This window comes from Amblyraja radiata, chromosome 5 (assembly GCF_010909765.2).
Source record: "Amblyraja radiata isolate CabotCenter1 chromosome 5, sAmbRad1.1.pri, whole genome shotgun sequence".
In the NCBI taxonomy this organism is placed as follows: Eukaryota; Metazoa; Chordata; class Chondrichthyes; order Rajiformes; family Rajidae; genus Amblyraja; species Amblyraja radiata.
In genome coordinates, this window is record NC_045960.1 from 74,286,986 (window position 1) to 74,303,753 (window position 16,768).

General features: G+C 44.4%; 1 protein-coding gene across 6 annotated transcripts in view; it reads left to right on the forward strand.

Moving 5' to 3' along the window:
• klhl29 (kelch like family member 29) overlaps positions 1 to 16,768 on the forward strand; it is a 416,936-nt gene that overhangs the window by 357,541 nt on the left and 42,627 nt on the right. For all 6 annotated transcript variants that reach the window (XM_033021536.1, XM_033021537.1, XM_033021534.1 and 3 more), the window contains 2 exons: positions 5,891 to 6,089; positions 16,045 to 16,224. In XM_033021536.1, the coding sequence (XP_032877427.1) occupies positions 5,891 to 6,089; positions 16,045 to 16,224 (379 nt within the window). The remainder of the gene's footprint in view (positions 1 to 5,890; positions 6,090 to 16,044; positions 16,225 to 16,768) is intronic.

The window sequence follows — 16,768 nt, forward strand, 5'->3', positions numbered from 1 at the left end:
ATCAATGCTGTTAATATTTTGTTTTATTGTGGCAAATGCTTTTTAATTGTTTCCATGAGATCTGATCAGAGACAATAAGAAAAGGTGGAAAAGGTCTATTGACAGCGAGCTTGCAAGCTGGTGGGAGCTGCACAACTCCAAAAGACAAGTAGGACTGCAGGCATCCTGAGCAAAGTAAATCTAGAACACAAGATCTGGTCCATTACAATCCGTATCCTCTTGCCTGTCAGCCCATTATCATGTGAGATTTTCATATTAATTTTTTCACAACCAACCCACCCATGCTTTTCCTCAGTCTTTTTTTATAATTTTTTTAATTTCAAAATAGACTTTATTCAGGTAATAAATATATGCAATACATGAACCGTACAACAATTTCATCCGACATTTTCGGAGGCTATACAAATTATTCAATACAGTCTACATACATTGCTCAAATTTCACAAATTTATCCCCCACCCTTGCCACTCATGTGGCCAACTACCGTGGGATCCATTCCCTTATTTTGAGGGACGTCTCCAGCACATCCTGCTCCCCCCCCCCCTCCATGTCCAGCAGCGGAAGGACCCTAGACTGTGGTCCTCCCCACCGAGCCTTGGCGTTGGCTGCACCGAGCTTCAGTACGTCCCTCAGCACGTACTCCTGCATCTGCAGCGGGTCAGTCGGCAACATTCCCCGAAGGATATCTCGCTCCGCTGGATGGTGAACAGCGCTCGGGCAGACAAAAGAGCGTCTTTCACTGAGTTGCTGCCCTTCCAGCAGCACACGATGTCGGTCTCTGAATGCGTCCCTGGGTACAGTCCGTAAATCAGAGTCCTCTGTGATGAAGCTGTTCGGAATAAACTGTGATGGGGACCTTTGCAGAACTCTCCAGACTCTCTTTGCGAATCCACACTCTGCAAAGACGTGGGCAACCGTCTCCTCTCCATAGAGGCCATCCTGAGGGCAGCGTGCGCTGGTGGTGAGGTTCTGATGGTGTTGGGGATCTGGTTTGGAGGGGTGAGGCAATGTGTCAAGGGCTCCCCTCACCGCCAGCCAAGCCAGGTCTTGGTGCTTGTGGGTGAGTTCTGGCGATGAGACATTTTGCCAGACAAGCTGGGTAGTCTGCTCTGGGAACCACGCCACCGGATCCATCGAGTCCTTTCCCTGCAGTGCCTGCAGGACGTTCCGTGCTGACCACTGCATGATGGACTTGTGGTCAAAGGTGTTGGTCCGGAAGAACCTTTCCACAAATGATGGATGGGGCAGCAATGTCCAGCTGACTGGCACATTGCATGGCATCTGCGCCAGGCCCATCCTTCACAATACCGGGGATAGGTAGAACCTCAGCAGGTAGTGACACTTGGTGCCCACGTGCCTTGGCTCTACGCTCCGCCTGATGCAGCCACACACGAATGTGGCCATCAGGGTGAGGGCGATGTTGGGCACGCTTTTACCCCCGTTGTCTGCTGACTTGTACATTGTGGCCCATCGCACCTGGTCCATCCTCAACCCCCAGATGAACTGTAAAACAGCCCGGGTGATCCCCGTGGCGTAGGAGGGAAGAACAGGCCACACTTGCGCCAAGTACAGCAGCCCCGAGAGCACCTCACACCTGATGACCAAATTTTTTCCCGTTATAGATCCCCGTTGCTTCCACAGCTCCAGCTTCTTTCCCACCTTGGCTATCCGCTCCAGCCAATTCTTGACACATGCCTCACCCCTCCAAACCAGATCCCCAGCACCTTCAAGAAGTCAGGCTTGATGGTGAAGGGGATGGAAGATCGGTCGGGCCAGTTGCCAAAGAGCATGGCCTCGCTCTTCCTGCGGTTCACCCTGGCTCCCGTGGCCGACTCAAACTGGTCGCAGATGCTGATCAATCTGCGGACCGACCCTGGATCCGAGCAGAAGGCGGCGACATTGTCCATGTACAGGGAGGTTTTGACCTGAGTGCCTCCACTGCCTGGCAATGTCACTCCTCTTATGCTCGCGTCCTTCCTGATGGACTCGGCAAAAGGTTCAATACAACAGATGAACAAGATAGGGGAGAGAGGGCAACCCTGCCTGACTCCAGACCTGACGGGGAAGCTGTCTGATTCCCACCCATTGATTTGGACTGCACTACAGATATTGGTGTAGAGCAGTTGGATCCAATTTCTGATTCCCTCCCCAAATCCCATTTGGAGAGCACGTCCCTCATGTACGTGTGCGATATCCTGTCGAAGGCTTTCTCCTGGTCCAAGCTGACTAGGCAGGCATCCACCCGTCTGTCCTGCACGTAGGCAATGGTATCTCTCAGCAGTGCCAGGCTGTCTGAGATTTTCCTGCCAGGTACAGCACAGGTTGGGTCCGGGTGGATCACCCGTCCCAGGGCAGACTTGACCCGGTTGGCGACGGCCTTAGACAGAATCTTATAATCAACATTCAACAATGTGATGGGTCTCCAATTCCTTATATCCTTCATCTCCCCCTTCTGCTTGTAGATTAGGGTGATGCTGCCCTTCCTCATGGAGTCTGACATGCTGCCGGCTAGAAGCACGTCCTCACAGTCAGTTGCATTTGTTAATAGCCTCTGCTGCTTGCTGATGGATTTCTATTACCTGTTAAGATAACTTGACAGTGTCACACTTTTCAGTCACAGAAGCCGCAACTTTCCCATTAATCCATGATTAAGTTTTTATGTTTGGGGCCATAATGTTACTGCACCAATTTGGTTCCAGATTCCCTTTCGTCTTTTTATGAAATTTGTGATTTGGAGGTTTAATGCCATTATTAATGTAAATTAAATTATTCATAATATGCACTCTCCTGTGCAGAAGTAATGTTCTTACATTATCTAGCCTCTGTTTGCATTCTCTGTTCTTTGCATTACCATTCACACTGCCCTCACCTCCATGCTCAGAAACGCACCCTCCTCTCGCATCCTTTTGACTCATTAATTCTTTTCCACTTCCCAAAGTACCCATTACTTTACATCCATGCCTTCCTTATGCTTTTCCCGCCCCGTCTTGCTGCACTCCTGCTAGTATTCCTCTCTTCCACTCCTTCCATGGACATCACCATAAAGGGCCTGTCCCACGAGCATGCAACTCCATGCGGCAAGCGCGACCTAACGTGGTCGCTTGAGCGGTACGGCCTCGCGGGGCCGGTCCCACTTCGATCGCCGGAGCCGTATGGAGTTGTGCGGAGCTGGTCCCGACATCGCGCGGGGCTCCGAAAAACTGACAGTGTTCAAAAATTCCGCGCGGCAAAGGCCTGCCGGCCCGCAGCCGCATTGAGGCCGTACGCACCGTCTCGACGCCGTATGCAGCGTCTTGACGCCGTACGTCACGCGCGAGCTTCCCGTGGACTTCGCTCGAACTTCACGTCACTCACTCGACCTCCGCGCGGCCCCTGCTTCTGGTTTGGTCGCGCTCGCCGCATGCAGTCGCATGCTGGTGGGACCAGCCCTGTAGGGGAATCACTCGACCCCCGCGCGGCCCCCGCTTCCGGTTTGGTCGCGCTTGCCGCATGCAGTCGCATGCTCGTGGGACTGACCCTTTATTCCAGTAAGTTCATGCTCTCTCACCTTTCTTGACCTGAAAACTGAATTTGTTCTTATTTCTCCCATGTGCAACTATAAGAGCATAACTGATCAGAATAAAATGAATCCATTTTTATTTTGCTTCTTTATCAAATGCATACTTTCAAGTGAGTGCTAATGCACTCACAGTACACACCAAAATGCATTGCAGGTTAGCGCAATTGAATATGGAAATAGTTAATTATACGAAATTCGAACTATTTGTCGATTGTGTGGTTATTGATCAAAGTACAGGTCTACATATTGAAATATGTACACGTAGCTTGTATAAAAATCAAGACCTGAGACAAACAGCAACAAGTAACTCAACAATACGAATCAATTATTTTATCAAATGATAAACTGCTTGAAATAATAGTTTGCGGATTGATGTGAATAGTTAATTTCAGTGATACACCTTTTTATTAATGTTCTTAATAGGGTTGATAAATTAAATTCTACCCTTTAAAACTTGAGTAACCTAAAGTGATTTTCAAAGTAGGGGCATACATGGTCAAAGCTGTAATGGCCTCGGATGCAGAATTTTTATGCTATTCACTCCAGATTCAAGTATACAACTGATTCCCATACATGAATAATTCAGACATTTTAAATATATTGTTTCAAAAATGCGTTGTGTCTAAATCCAAACAAAGCTAGGTACCACACTCCGTTCAGAAAGAGGGAATAATTATGTCAAGAATGCTCATGGAACAATGTGAAGCCAGTCAACCTACTGTGGTTCTTTGACAAAGGGATCCAAACCGATCCCACTGTCAATTCTCAGCTGGTATATTTTCGCTTTGTCTGTCTTAAGTATTTAACTACTGTTTTCCCCATAAAGGATGATATGGACTCCCCTCAACCACTGCATGTGGCCAGAAACTCAATCCTTAGATGGCCTTCTACGTAAAGACATTTCACCTAACTATCTGAATCTACCACTCCTTGTCAGTCTTTGAAAAAGAAAACAATTTCAGGTGCGGCAAATCTGATACAGAAACAGAAAATTCTGAAAACACTGATATCAGGCAGCCTTTGCGTAAATAGAAATAAATCCTTCTTTCTGCTCCCGACAAGTAGTCTTGCTGAATGTTTCCCCAACATTTTCAGTTTTATTTGTTGTAAATGTTCTCTCCATTTCCACTAGGAGGCTTTGGTAATTTTACAACAGCTGTTAGCCTTCTCTATTGCAGTGGAAATACTCCTGGCATCCTCTTTTTTTTAATTACATCTTCTTTATGTGTGGGTGATGTGGAAAAGACTGCTTTTATCCTACATAGTCATAAAGTGATACAGTGTGGCCAACATGTCCCAGCTGCACTAGTCTCACCTGCTCGCATTTGGTCCAAATCCCGCCAAACCCGTCAACTATATCCTGAAGTAACTCAGCGGGACAGACAGCATCTCTGGAGAGGAGGAATGGGTGATGTTTCGGGTCGAGACCCTTCTTCATACCGATGTCAGGGGAGTGGGTGGGACAGAGATAGAATGTAGTCTGAGACAGTAAGACTGGTGGGAGAACTGGAAATGGGGAGGGAATGGAGAGATAGGGGGACAGCAAGGGTTATTTGAAATTAGGGAAGTCAATGTTCATTTGCATGAGGGGAGGGAGATGGGAAAGAAACTCAACAGTGATGAAAATTCAGAGGAAAGGAAGTCGAACCTGAGAAGAAGTTTGGCCAGTGGGATTGGAGAAGGGTGGAAGTAGCAGCTGATTGGTTATCTTGGTAATAAAGAAGCCTTGACATCGCAATATGTTGTTGGTCTGATGTTAGAAAAGACGGGGAAGAGGTCTAGACAAGAAATACAATTTTGAATAGAGAAAATAATCTGGGAGGCATCTTTGCATTCTGTAGAGTCCTGACACAGAGGAGGATACGATAGCATTTCTGTAGTCCAGCCAGATGTTGCAATGAGCAGCTAAACTCATTGTCGAGAATATGTGTTCAACCCTTCAATTTACGAGAGAGTACTTGAGTGCGCATTCAAGGAAAGCAACCTAATTACAAAACCCTCCTTTTATCTATTCCAAGCCTGGGATTACCTGGGATAATCCATGCTTGAAAGTCTCTTCAGGTTTAATGTCTCTTTCTAAATCGGGTGTGTTGTTTATTTATAATTCTTCACATCTTTGAGCTACTTTATTTGCATGTTTCCCATTCAGTTTAACTTTGCGCGCCATACAATTAATGTAATCGAAGTTGGTTGAGAGTTTGAAAACAACGCATCCTCTCTATTTATCTATGTCCCATGTGTTTAATTTCTCCACAATATCAGACGAGCAAAAGGCTGCATGCATATTTTGTTATTATTTTGCCTTGATAATAGGGAGTACTTTCTTTTCAGCATGTGTCGGAACTGTTGGCTGTGGTCCGCCTGCCCTTCATTCATCCAAGCTATCTGCTAAATATTGTTGACAATGAGGAATTGATAAAGTCCTCAGAGGCTTGCCGAGACTTAGTCAATGAAGCAAAACGGTATCACATGTTGCCACATGCACGGCAGGAGATGCAGACGCCTCGAACACGGCCAAGGCTATCTGCAGGTAGGGTTTTATATCATTCTCTACCCTGGAAATGAACTGTGGTAGAGTTTGGATTTGTCGTATTGATTTATTGTTGTCATGTGGACTGAGCTACACTGTAAAACCTTGTTTTGCATGCTACCCAGGCAAACCGTACCATACGCGAGTATATCAGGTAGTGCAAAAGAGAAAACAGAGTTCAGAATATAGTGTTGCAGCGACAGAGAAAGTGCAGATGAAAAAGTGCAAGGGTTGCAACAAAGCATGTGAGAGGTCCAATCGAGACACTGATAACAACAGGGAAGAAGCTGATCTTGAATCTGGCGGTACGTGCTTTCAAGCTTTTGCATCTGCCTGCCAGAGAGGGGAGACTATCTTGTAGCATTTATTTGTAGACAAAATATTCACATTTTCGATCTGATTCCTTTTAGCAAGTTACTTATTGCTATTTACTGAAGTTATTGCTTCACAATCGGCAGTCATGTTTAGACTTGTATGAATGAATAAGTTTAGTGGCCAAGTATTCACATACAAGGAATTTACCTTGGTGCTCCGCCCGCAAGTGACAACATGACATACAATGACAGTTAGGAATGACACATAAAACATTAAATATTAATAATAAAACAATATTGATTAAACATGTAAATTAAATAAAATGCCAGAGCAAAAGGAAGCTACAGATTTTTGGTTATTGAGTAGAGCTACTACTGGTGGGGGAAAAAAGCTGTTTTTATGTTTGGCTGTGGCAGCTTTGACAGTCCAGTCGCCTTCCAGGGGGCAGTGATTCAAAGAGTTTGTGGCCAGGGTGAGAGGGGTCAGAGATTATCTTCCCTGCTCGCTTCCTGGCCCTTGCAGTGTACAGTTTGTCAATGGAGGGAAGGTTGCAGCCAATAACCTTCTCAGCTGATCGGACGATTCGCTGCGCATTCAGGTGTCGTGCTTGGTGGCTGAGCCAAACCAGACCATGATGGAGAAGGTGAGGACAGACTCTACGATGGTCGTGTAGAATTGGACCATCATTGCCTGTGGCAGATTGCACTTCCTCAGCTGCCATAGAAAATACATCCTATGTTGTGCCTTTTTGACTGTGGAGTCGATGGTGCCCACCCCCCCATTTAAGGTCTTTGGAGCTGATGGTTCCCAGGAACTTAAAAGACTCCAGAAATGTGACTGTGGTGTTGTTGATGGTGAGTGGGGTGAGGGGAGGGGGAGCTCTCCTAAAGTCTACAATCAATTCCACTGTCTTTAGAGCATTGAGCTCCAGGTTGTTGCGATGGCACCAGGATGCCGGCTGTGTCACTTCCTGTCTGTAGGCGGATTCCTCCCCATCCTGGATCAGTCCAATCGGGTTTGTGTCGTCCTCAAACTAGAGAAGCTTGACAGAGGAGTCAGTGGAGGTGCAGTCATTGGTGTAGAGGAGAGGGGAGAGTGCGCAGCCTTGCGGTGCTCCTATGCTGAGCGTTTGCGGGTCCGAGATGTGCTTTCCCAGCCTCACATGCTGCTTCCTGTCTGTCAGGAAGCTGGTGATCCACCGACAGAAGGGTTCAGGTACAGTCAACTCGGAAAGTTTGGAGTGTAGTAGCTCTGGCACAATGGTGTTGAATGCAGACCTAAAATCAACCAATCCTCGCATAGGTCCCCTGGTGGTCTAGGTGCTGGAGGATGAAGTACAGACCCAGGTTGACTGTGTCATCCACAGATCTATTGGCCCGATATACAAACTACAGAGGGTCCAGCAGGGGAGTTGTGATATTTTTCAGCTTGGCCAGGGCAAGCCTTTCAAGGGTCTTCATGACTACAGAGGTCAGTGCGAAAGACCTGTAGATATTAAGCCAAGTAATCCTTGCCTTTTTGGGTACAGGGACAATAGTGGAGACTTTGAAGTAGGCAGGGACAGTACAGGTTTGCAGGGACTGGTTGAAAATGTCTGTGTAGGCCAGTTGTTCGGCACAGAGCTTGAGAGTAGAGGGGACAATATTGTCCGGTCCTGGAGATTTCTGGCTTTTCTCTCTTCTGAACAGCCTCTCCACCTCCTCTATTTTTATTGGTGATGATGGAAAAGTGGCCAGATTGATGTTGGGCAGCACAGAGGGGGTGAGAAGTGGATGTGGCCGCAATCTTTTGCAGTCAGGCTGTATTTGGGTATTAAGTGGTGATTGCAGAGGGGTCGGAGGGAGAGGGTCCAGTCTTTTCAGACTGGAGGTACACAAAAATGCTGGAGAAACTCAGCGGGTGCAGCAGCATCTATGGAGCGAAGGAAATAGGCGACGTTTCGGGCCGAAACCCTTCTTCAGACTGAGTTTTCAGACTGGAGTCTTGCTTTAAGTAGGTGTGAAGTGGTGATTGGGGAGGAGTGGGTGTAGAAGGGTCCAGTCTTTGCTGACTGGGGTCTGGCTGTTTTGGTTTGGGAGGGGGTACCAGGGTTACGTTTCTGCTTGTCAAACCTGCAGTAGAACTCATTCATGTCGTTGGTGAGGTGGAAGATTGCAACCTTCACGTGGTCCGCCCTGTTTCGACGAATGCAATCAACCTGGCGTGCACAATCAGGGAAGATCAAATAGAACAAGCTGTCCTACAACTTTAGGCTGTGCACGCCATACGCAAGAAGAAGAAGGTCGTTGGTCAGCTGAAGTCCAAAGAACGGGGGGCTTTCCTCTTGTAGCTGGTGATTTTTTTGCAAGTCCTTCCAAACTGAAGAAGAGTCACTAGCTGAGAACTTGCTGCTCAACTTCTCAGAGTACCTTTCCTTGCCAGAGTAACTTCTGCAGAAACAAAAATTCACGTAAAAAATCAACTCGTCTAAAGGAAACCAAAGGCACCACCTGCCCATTAATATTGATCAGTACTCCACCATGTCAAAGACATGGATGTGTCAAAAGTAAAAAGGGCATTGAACGAACTCTGTGCAAGACATAATATCAAAATGCCTTGATAATATCACAGTAATTGAGTTGGGGATTCGACAGACCAGTGATGGTAAGGGAATTAACACAAGGAAAAATTACAGTTGACCCTGTCAGTTTACCTGTTGTAAATGCAACCAAGCTAGACCACCATGCATTCCTTTTGGAAATAAAGATCCAGCTTTGTGTCAAGGACATACCAGCAGCAGCAGAATTGTAGTCATCCCCATCTGTAATCGCTGCATGTAATCGCTGCATCATCTGCATGTAAAGGGTGTTCCTAAAGGTGCAAAAAAGCACTGGGCGCATGCTAAATAACAGATGCTGTACAGCATAGAGAGCATATAATTTCACATGCATCAGATCATAGCTCTTCAGCATTTATACATTCTGGCATGAATGGTGATGGACACTAGGATAGAGATAGTGTATGGGTGATCATTGGTTTGCATAGACTCTGTGGGTCAAAGGATCTGTTTCCACGCTGCATCTCTAAACTAAAGTAAATAAACAAGCAATAGGAGGAGGAGGCTGCAAGGACATTAGTATAAAAGGAAAGGCTGAAGTGTGTAATGTTAAGGCCTGGCTGAAGACTGCCAAGTAACATTTGTGCCATGTGTTTGGCAAGAACATACCCCAAAATGGAATCTGGTCAGTTGCCTCTGATATTCAACAAAATTATCATCATCAAGCTACCTCTATCAATATCCTTGATCACCATTAACCTTTACCTGTGGCCTATTCTGCTACTGCAAGTAAGAAATTCATTGTTCCATTGTCGGTATATGACAATCAAACACACTTGACTCTTTTGACCATTGATAAACTTAAACTGGCCCAGTGCCCTAAGTACTGTGGCTATAAGAGTGGACCAAGAAAGTTGTTAATCTGCAGCATATGACCTGACTACTGGTCATTAAACCTTTCTTCTCATCTACAGAATATTTCATGAGTAGAATTAAATGCTCAGGAGGTGCTGTTCCAACAACACTCAGGCCAAAGCAGACCATTTACCTTGCACCCAATGCACTGCCCTAAGCATACTCTCATTCTCCACTCAGAAACTTGCATTAACCATTGCATACAAGCTGCAATGCAGTATCTCGTGCAAACTTCTTCTCGCAAACCTACAGCTGCTACCACAAAGACAGCAAACATATAAGTACAACAACATTTGCAACTCTTATATTATTTTGTTAGGAATGATATTTAATGGATCAATATACTGTTCCTACCAAGCAACACTTTAGAGCACTTTTAATGCATGGCTGCAGTGGTTCAAGATGGTGACTCAACACCACTTCGGGTTGGCTCTTTCCGAATGAACAAAAAATCTCAGTTTACCGATGAATTCCACAATCGCCAAAAAATTTACAATAAAAGTTAATGGACATTTCCAATGCAGTTATTTATATATATATATATATATGCGTCAAGCATCAGCTTAATTGCAAAATGTATTTTAACCTAGCCTGAAGCAACAATTGTCTTTGCAGCAAATTGAATAGCATTCAGAGCTGAAGTCCAGTGGTTTTGTTTTAAATGCATTTTGCCACAGATTTGAATCGAATATCTGTGCAATCTCAGCCCAAAATTGAGGGTTGTCAGGCTTTTGTAGTTGTTACTTGCCAAACAACAACAGAGAGCCCCCATGGCAAAAAAAATAATGTGCTTTCATATCTACTTTCAAAATCATTGTGCTTCGTGGAAATAATTCCATAAACACCTAAGAAATGCTTCCAGATGCCACAGCTGTATTCGTGGGGTAGAACATTTTGAACATGCAATTGGGTAGCATGAACATGCTTCAGAAATGTACTTTAATTGTAATCAAAATTTCCCAATTATCCATTATAAAATGGTACCAAAGATGAGCTGGTTCTTCTGTAACTCTGTTTATCATGGCTGCAGTGTGGATTGGTTGCATGCTTTCTCTGCAAATCCTGAAACTATCTCGCTGCAGGAGTTTAGGGTTTCACAGTTCTAGAGCCCACCTGATAGCTCAAGCAAGTGGTAATGACGTATTAATGAACATTGCCAGCAGTGCAGGTTATCTTACGAGGACAGGCAGAGTACGTTCCTCCCTCGGCTAACATCTGTGTATGCCAGGTATTGTTCAGACAGCGGCCAGGAATTGGAACTGTGGCCAATTTCATTCTCATTTCCTAGCACAGGGATGGCCAATTCGAATTAGTGTTTCTGATTGTCAACCAGCTATGTTTGTGGGGTGAATATTTTCCCTTATCCACCCATGGATCAACCCATTCAGATATTGGAAGAAACCCACATATTTCTTTTGTTCTGGTCTGCATTAATATATTTCATAACTGCTGAAATAAAACCATCAATATATAAATTTAAATAACATGTACACTCTGACAATCAAATTAGCTCTTCAGATATTCTGACATTGCTCTTTAATTACTGTAACAGTTCTTCAATTTATGTTTATCTATTACATAATAAAACGGTCTGTACTTTATCCTACAATCTTACCTGAATTAATATGACTTGTATTCCTGCAGTTTTAAATGAACAAAGCCAGCCCTATAAATGCTCTCTGAAGGTTGCAGTTCAATGTTTAACAAAGGAAAATGGGACAGGAAAGGAAAATCATTAGAGGGTCTTTGATGGCCAATTTAAAAGAAACAAAGCAATTTACCCAGCAGAATGGAATAGCCTTGCTTTGATGGCCATTCTGTACTGATACCATCCATAGAATTATAGAAACTTAGAAAATAGGTGCAGGAGGCGGCCATTCGGCCCTTCGAGCCAGCACCGCCATTCATTGTGATCATGGCTGATCGTCCCCTATCAATAACCCGTGCCTGCCTTCTCTCCATATCCCTTGACTCCACTAGCCCCTAGAACTCTATCTAACTCTCTCTTAAATCCAGCCAGTGACTTGGCCTCCACTGCACTCTGTGGCAGGGAATTCCATAAATTCACAACTCTCTGGGTGAAAAAAAAAAATTCTCACCTCAGTCTTAAATGACCTCCCCTTTATTCTAAGACTGTGACCCCTGGTTCTGGACTCGCCCAACATTGGGAACATTTTTCCTGCATCTAGCTTGTCCAGTCCATTTATAATTTTATATGTTTCTATACGATCCCCCCTCATTCTTCTAAACTCCAGTGAATACAAGCCTAGTCTTTTTATATTTAAGAGGGAGTTAGATGTGGCCCTAGTGGCTAAAGGGATCAGGGGGTATGGAGAGAAGGCAGATACAGGATACTGAGTTGGATGATCAGCCATGATCATATTGAATGGCGGTGCAGGCTCGAAGGGCCGAATGGCCTACTCCTGCACCTATTTTCTATGTTTCTATGTTTCAATCTTTCCTCATATGACAGTCCCGCCATCCCAGGGATCAATCTCGTGAACCTACGCTGCACTGCCTCAATCACAAGGATGTCCTTCCTCAAATTAGGAGACCAAAACTGTACCCAATACTCCAGATGTGGTCTCACCAGAGCCCTATACAACTGCAGAAGAACCTATTTACTCCTATACTGAAATCCTCTTGTTATTAAGGCCAACATTCCATTAGCTTTCTTCACTGCCTGCTGTACCTGCACGCCAACTTTCAGTGGCCGGTGTACAAGGACGCCCAGGTCTCGCTGTACCTCCCCCTTACCTAACCTAACCCCATTGAGATAATAATCTGCCCCCTTGTTTTTGCCGCCAAAGTGGATAACCTCACATTTATCTATATTATACTGCATCTGCCACGCATCTGCCCACTCACTCATCCTGTCCAGATCACCCTGCAGCCTCCTAACATCCTCTTCACAGTTCACACTGCCACCCAGCTTTGTGTCATCCGCAAACTTGCTAGTGTTGCTCCTAATTCCCTCTTCCAAATCATTAATATATATGGTAAACAGTTGCAGCCCCAACACCGAGCCTTGCGGCACTCCACTCGCCACTGCCTGCCATTCTGAAAAGGACCTGTTCACTCCTACTCTTTGCTTCCGGTCTGCCAACCAATTTTCTATTCATGTCAAAACCCTACCCCTGATAACATGTGCTCTAATTCTAGTCACCAGTCTCCCGTGCGGGACCTTATCAAAGGCTTTCTGAAAGTCTAGATACACTACATCCACTGGCACCCCTTCATCCATTTTACTTGTCACATCCTCTCTCTCGCTCATTTCTTGAAAAGTGGGATAACATTAGATATCCTCCAATCCACAGGAACTGATCCTGAATCTATTGAACATTGGAAAATGATCTATAATGCATCCACTATTTCTAGAGCCACCTCCCTGAGGACCCTGGGATGCAGACCATCAGGTCGAGGGGATTTATCATCCTTCAGTCCCATTAGCCTACCCAATACTATTTCTTGCCTAATGAAAATTTCTTTCAGTTCCTCTACCCCCTTAGATCCTCTGTCCTCCAGTACATCTGGGAGATTGTTTGTGTCTTCCTTAGTGAAGACAGATCCGAAGTACCTATTGAACTTTTCTGCCATTTCCTTGTTCCCCATAATAATTTCACCCGTGTCAACCTTCAAGGGACCCACATTTGACTTTGCTACTTTTTTACCATTAACATATCTAAAGAAGCGTTTACTGTCCTTTATATTCCTGGCCAGCTTCCCTTCGTACTTCATCTTCTCAGCCCGTATTGCCCGTTTTGTTTCCTTCTGTTGTCCTATGGAAGTTTCCCAATCCTCTGGCTTCCGGCTACTCTTTGCTGTGTTATACATCTTTTCTTTTAGTTTTATTCTATCCCTAACTTCTCTTGTCAGCCACCGTTGCCTCCTACTCCCCTTAGAATCTTTCTTCCTTTTTGGAATGAAATGATCCTGCGTCTTCTGGATTATGCCCAGAGATTCCTGCCATTGCTGTTCCACCATCACTCCTGCTAGGATCCCTTTCCAGTCTACCTTGGCCAGCTCCCCTCTCATGCCTTCATAGTCCCCTTTGTTCAACTGCATCACTGACATTTCCGATTCAACGTTCTCCTTCTCAAATTGCAGATTAAAATTAATCATATTATGATCACTACCTCCAAGCGGTTCCTTTACCTCGAGTTCTCTTATCATATCTGGTTCATTGGACAACACTAAATCCAGAATTGCCTTTTCTCTGGTCGGCTCCATTACAAGCTGCTCTAAGAATCCATCTCGGAGGCATTCTACAAACTCTCTTTCTTGGGGTCCTGAACCAACCTGATTTTCCCAGTCTACCTGCATATTGAAATCCCCCATCACCACAGTGGCATTACCTTTGTTACATGCCAGTACTAACTCCTGCTGCAACTTACACCCTACATCTGGACTACTTTTTGGGGGTCTGTAGATAACACCAATTAGTGTCTTCTTGCCTTTACAATTCCTCAACTCAATCCACAGTGACTCTACCTCGTCAGTCCCTATGTATTCCCTCTCAAGGGACTGAATTCCCTCCCTCACCAGCAGAGCTACCCCCCCCCTCCCTCCTCTGCCCACCTGCCTGTCCTTTCTATAGGAAGTATGACCCTGAATATTAAGTTCCCAGGCCCGATCCTCCTGCAGCCACGTCTCAGTAATCCCCCAATGTCATATTTACCAACCACTAACTGAGCCTCAAGCTCATCTACTATACTTCTTATACTTCGCGCATTCATATACAATACTTTTAATTCCTTACGCATCTCACCTTTCAGATTGATCCCTATTACACTTGGCCATACTCTCCTATCCCTTTGTGAGCTTCCTTTCCCGTTAATTCTGGGGTCATTAACCATCCATTTACTCTCTTTCCCTTTAACTCCATCCTCGACTATCCCATTTGCCGCCCCACCCCCATTATTCAGTTTCAAACTACCCGTGTAGAAGTGGCAAACCTGCCTGCCAGAATACTGGTCCCTCACCTGTTAAGATGCAATCCGTCCCTTTTGTACAGCTGGGTCTGTTTCCTCTCTCCCCCTGGCAATAACATGACAGAGCTTACAGTAGAGTAACTGTTTTGGGAGTTTAGTTTTGGGCAAATGGGCACACAATGGAAACATATGAATGACGGTTAATACTTGGTGAATGAGGAATTAAAGTGGGCCGACGGAGATGGGTAAGAATCAGTGGCAACTATATTATGGGATACAAACCAAAGGCTTCGATAAACAAAGTAAAAGGTGGGATGCTGCAGGTAGAAGAATAACAAGTAGCAGAGAAAATACCAAAGTAAATAAATAGGTGATTAAATGAAAGTTGTCAACTTGTCACAGAGACATGGTTGCTATTTGCAACGACTGAAACGTGCAGTGTTTGTGTCCATTGAGCTTCCCTCTGAGAGTTGTGGGTTCTAAGAAGACTGAGGCCAATGAGATGGGTGGTTGGTTGGTTAATTGCCCACTGTAAATGCCCTTAGTGTTTTGATGGTTGGTTGGAGTTGTTGGAAACATGGGAGAACAGGTTAGAGAGAAATTAAAGATAGACACAAAATGCTGGAGTAAATCAGCGGGACAGGCAGCATCTCTGGTGTGAAGGAGTGGGTGACTTTTCGGGTCGAGACCCATCTTCAAAAATAGCATCAGGAGAAAGGGAAATGAGGGGAATAGATGGTGATGTAGAGTGATGTAGAAAAAATGAAAGAAAGATATGCAATAAAGTAACGGCGATAAAGGAATCAGGCCTTTGATAGCTGTTTGCTTGAATTCAGTTGGGATTTAGGGTTGCTCTGATGAGCCAGCATAAATTCAGTGGTAGCCCAGATGTCAAAAGGAAATACAGAAACATTGAGCTACAAAACATTTATAGAGTGTAAGTATTTGATTTAAAATGTATAGATCAAGAAAATACAATATTAATGAGTTGTGCTCTATACCCTCACACAGTATATTTAGATGTGTTAATCCCTTTAATTTAAATGGATTAACATCTGTCTAAAAATATCTCATGGAGGTTTGAATCATGTACACTTTAAGCATTCATCTATGATCTTTAATAATTGGGAAATTACTAAAGATTTTTCATTCTTCCTGTGTAAAGGATTATAGCTCTGAGAAAAGTAGTGAAAGTTGGGTGCCTATCAATCAGAAGTGCTTTGTTTTGAGTCTGACTTTCTTCTGTGTTGTTTTTAAGGTGTGGCCGAAGTAATTGTCCTGGTTGGTGGTCGACAGATGATTGGAATGAGTCAACAGCTCACAGCTGTCAACTGCTTTAACCCACAGAACAACAAATGGTACCCATTAGCCAGTCTGCCGTTCTATGACAGGGAATTCTTCAGCGTTGTGAGTGCAGGAGACAACATCTATTTATCAGGTAAATGTTGCTGTTGCTGTGCTTGTTTTTTTTAATTTCACCCTTTTTTATGTGTGTGCTTTTTGTCAGCATTTAATTAAAACCCGGCAATATTGAAAGAAAGCAAATTATCTCTTGTGAAAACTTAGACTGAACAGCAATGAGCAAGTTCTCCAGTTAATATAAAAATGGGCTGTTCAGATCATACGTACCTTTGCATGTACCATCTAAATGAAGTAAAGCTGGAAATTACCTTGCCGGGTAACCTTCTGGAACCATTAACAAAAATTTATTGGAAATCTGATAATAAATGGTTTAATAATTTAAAAAGTAGTTCGAGAAACAGATCCATGCAAAATGTCTCTGTAATACCAAAGGATAAAAGATCAGCATGGAAAAACACGCCTCTCAGGTACCTGTTAAATCTTTCCCTCCTCACCTTAAACTTATGTCCTCTGGTTCTTGATTTCCTCTACTCTGGGGTAGAAGACTGTGCATTCACCCCATCTATCTCCCTCACAAGTTGAAATATTCCTTAAGTAGATTCATTTTTACCAAATCCGAA